Below are 3693 nucleotides of genomic sequence, written 5' to 3' on the forward strand. Positions count from 1 at the left end.
CCAAAATATTTAAACACAAGATTTCCGAGAAAGAAAAGAAGGCATCCGACACTCCATTGCATATAGCCGCGAGGAAAAAGGATTCTGAACTCGGCCAAATCTTGATACGTGGTTATCAGCAACAAGTAAATGTAAACGAGGGTGAAAACCAAGAGTCGGTAGCGGCTGTAGAAACACCTCCTTGGGGAGTTAAGAACAATTACGGAAATACACCATTACATTGCGCCTTGTATGCAGCAGCAAAACATCAAGAACTTGCACTAGAGGCCCTCTCAATTGATCCATCTTTGTGTCAGATTCGCAATAACAAGGGCGAGAGTCCTTTCTTTCTCGCTGTCAGGTCAGGTTGTGCTCGAGCTGTGGATGCGATTATGAAAATTGAGGAACCTCGCTTTCAAATGCTTCGTCGTAATGATGGAATCACTATAGTCCATAGTTTATCCTCCTGTCCAGGTACAATTCTTCACTTTCGTATAAAAATAGTTCATCATCGGTCTTCATGTTTCTTTTTGCTAAGATAAGTTAATCATGAATGCAGAGAAAACCGGTAGAAAGTTGCTAGAGAAATACTGGTGGCTAATCAACTTGCGAGATGATTCAGGAAAGACGGCCTTAGACTATGCGAAACAATCAAACGCGTTTTGGCTAGTAAATATGCTGAACAACCCTTCTCTTATAAAAAAGGAAGAGTTTGATTGGATAGAAGCTTGTAAACGAGAAGAGACAGCGGCTGTTCTTGCTTTCGTTGACAACTGTCAGGACCTACAACAGGCTTGTCGCCGAGAAAATGACACCCCATTACACCATATCAAACTACCCACCTATAAAGAATACCTTAATTTCCTCAAAATTCCGTCAATAGCAGAGCTGAAGAACACAACTGATCATGAAGGTGCTACTCCTTTGCACCGTGCAATTGAGAGAAAGGATAAGCTCTTTGCTAAGGTACTATTACTTGATGAAGGGGTCGAGCGGATCATTCAAGACCATTATGGCAGGACTAGCATGGACTTACTCGCCAGGCTTTGTAAGGAAAATGACGACTGGGTATGTTTAAGCAACTTAATTTATGTCTTGCAGAAAAAAATACTGATTGGCGTCACCAGGTAACACCCAATCTCGGCGCCACCCTCTCACATGCAATAAGTGGGGACCCTTCAATAAAGGATGCATGTGAAAGGGTGGCACCAAAATATTTGGTGCCACCCGGTGACGCCCTATCATTATCCGCGTATAAAAAAGGTCTCATTCCATGTGGGATAGGCGGGTTTAAAGGCTCTCGAATCAAGTATTGAAGTTTGAGAAGTAAAAAGTTTCCACATAACATTTTGATAAGACGGTCTTACATGTCAGATCAAACCATCGACCATATTGTTAAATTTAGTACACACGTTAGTATATACTCGGTGTGATTGGAAATAATGATGTCTGAAACAATTTGCAGGAGAAAATGTGCAAACTAATTAAGGTAAACCCGTACCTGAAAACATCATATATTCAACCCGGAACTAACTTGGATCAAATTAGAAATACCCTCTCTGTCGTCGCTGCACTTTTGGCGACGATTACTTTTGCAGCAGGATTCACTCTTCCCGGCGGTCTTGACAATACCACTGGAGAAGCAATTTTTGCAAAGAGAGTAGGTTTCTTAGTATTTTTACTGGCGGATGTATATGCAATGTGTACTTCCATGCTGGTGCTGTTCTGCTTGATCTGGTCTATGGTTTCCGAACCTGACATGTCTCGGCTATTGGTCGATCGAAGTGTGTTCATACTAATGCAGTCTCTGTATGGCACCCTGTTAGCGTTTATGGCTGGCATTTACACTATGATAAAACACAGTGCCTTATGGGCAGCCATAGTTATCTTCGTCATGTGTTCAATCATTGGAGTTTCGGCAAATCGGTCCATTTTAAATAGGTTGATTGTCAAGTTGGTTCCTGCTGCTGCAAATCGAGAAAAACCAGATAGAATGCGGTTGCTCGAAGAGGTAAGAAAATAATAGATTTAAAACAATTCATCTTGATATACAGAGTTGCATTGATGATGATAATAATACATTATTTTTCTCTTTAATTGGATTATACCACTTTCAGGGAAGTGCTGGTGCATCTCCAACAGAGGACATTATCACAATTAAAATAGAGTAAGCCCATTTCAACGGATTTACAAACCCGGATGACGATATCTCATTTACCATAAAGTAAAGAATATGTATCATTTGTATGTTGTACTAAATAAGTGGTACTCCGTATATGTTGTATATATTACGTTATACGGAGTACCCACTTTTATTTTCATCTGCTAGGCCCATGTCATATTACCAGAACAGAGAAGAGGTAGACACATGATTTTGGTCTATGCTATATGTGTGATTTTAGTTTGTAAATGTAAGGCATGCTTTTATAAATAGTTATGGATTTTGAGTGCACACAATCTTATCTTTATTAATTCAGAATACAATACTCAATTCAGGACGTGCCACCTCATTAATTCGGGCTTTTTTCTTTTAAAAAATCATGTTATGGTGGGACCCGTTAGTGTGCAAGGAGTATATTTCTTCAGAATTCCGCTAATACAAATATCCTACAAATTCCATCGTAGAACAAATACTATGAAATAATTTTAAACATTTCGAATAAATGAAATTAATGACACATAAGCGGTATGAATTACAAATCGGAATAAATGAAAATAATACTATGAAATAATTTTATACATTCCGAATAATTTGATAAGACTATATTTATACATATGCAATAAATTTACAGACAACGAGTCCAAAGCGATAATAGCCCAAGCTTTACACTTTGATTTTATTTGTATACGGATTATTAATTTTATTTTAACAATTCAAAATTTTATGATAAATACGGCATTTTTGAATTTCTTAGTTAAAAATAAAAAATATTTAATTATGGAAACAAAATACGAAATATTATTTATCGATCCATGTACTTCATGGTATATGGGCTTACTAGCACACACTAATTTCACCAATAAATCATATAAGCTTTGACATTCTGATGTTATACTAAGCTGTGTTAAAGTAGATTATTAAATTATATTTCTTTATTCGGGGTGTAAAGTTTTTTATGTATGCAAATTTTATTTACAATCCCCCATATAACTAAGAGAATAAGAAGTCTTGTGTTTTTCCCACCCAACTTCTACCAGCCCATATGCTTATTTCACTAATGGCCCATATTCTAAGATACTACCATCCATCATACGTTTCATACAGTTGGCCCATATTTCAAATCTACCCTACTCAATCAAATAAAATCAGAAAATAATATCTGAATATAAAATCATCATAATCCGAAAATAAAATCAGAATATAAAATCTCATACGTTTCATACTGTTTCATTATTGAAGAAAGTGATCCCACCTAAAATTACAATAAAATCAGAAAATAAAATATGAATATAAAATCATCATAATTCGAAAATAAAATCAGAATACAAAATCATCATACGTTTCATACAGTTTTATTTTGAAGAAAGTAGTCCCACCTAAAAGTACAATTATAAATTAAACACTAAAAATTGACTTAAATAAAATAATACAATAAAATTAAATTTATACTCAAATTTACTTCCAAAAAAAAAATCCTTTCCCACGTTCAAACAAGCTCCATATCAATTTAAATATAATCTCAAATTGTTTTTATATTGTTCTTTTAAATATTG

General features: G+C 35.4%; 1 protein-coding gene across 1 annotated transcript; it reads left to right on the plus strand.

The window, feature by feature from the left end:
• The first annotated feature begins 528 nt into the window (after positions 1-528).
• Positions 529-2117, plus strand: LOC141655812 (protein ACCELERATED CELL DEATH 6-like). The gene is made up of 2 exons (XM_074462855.1): positions 529-1047; positions 1445-2117. Exons 1-2 carry the CDS (start codon positions 529-531, stop codon positions 2000-2002), a joined length of 1077 nt encoding a protein of 358 aa, XP_074318956.1. The 3' UTR covers positions 2003-2117.
• The last annotated feature ends 1576 nt before the right edge of the window (positions 2118-3693 follow it).

This window comes from Silene latifolia, chromosome 5 (assembly GCF_048544455.1).
Source record: "Silene latifolia isolate original U9 population chromosome 5, ASM4854445v1, whole genome shotgun sequence".
Lineage (NCBI taxonomy): Eukaryota > Viridiplantae > Streptophyta > Magnoliopsida > Caryophyllales > Caryophyllaceae > Silene > Silene latifolia.

Bases quoted from the DNA above. Each gene is read 5' to 3' on its own strand.
- LOC141655812 (XM_074462855.1), top strand. From the start codon at position 529: ATGAATGCAGAGAAAACCGGTAGAAAGTTGCTAGAGAAATACTGGTGG. The intron at 1,048-1,444 runs GTATGTTTAAGC...AACAATTTGCAG, and splicing joins GTAAGGAAAATGACGACTGG to GAGAAAATGTGCAAACTAAT.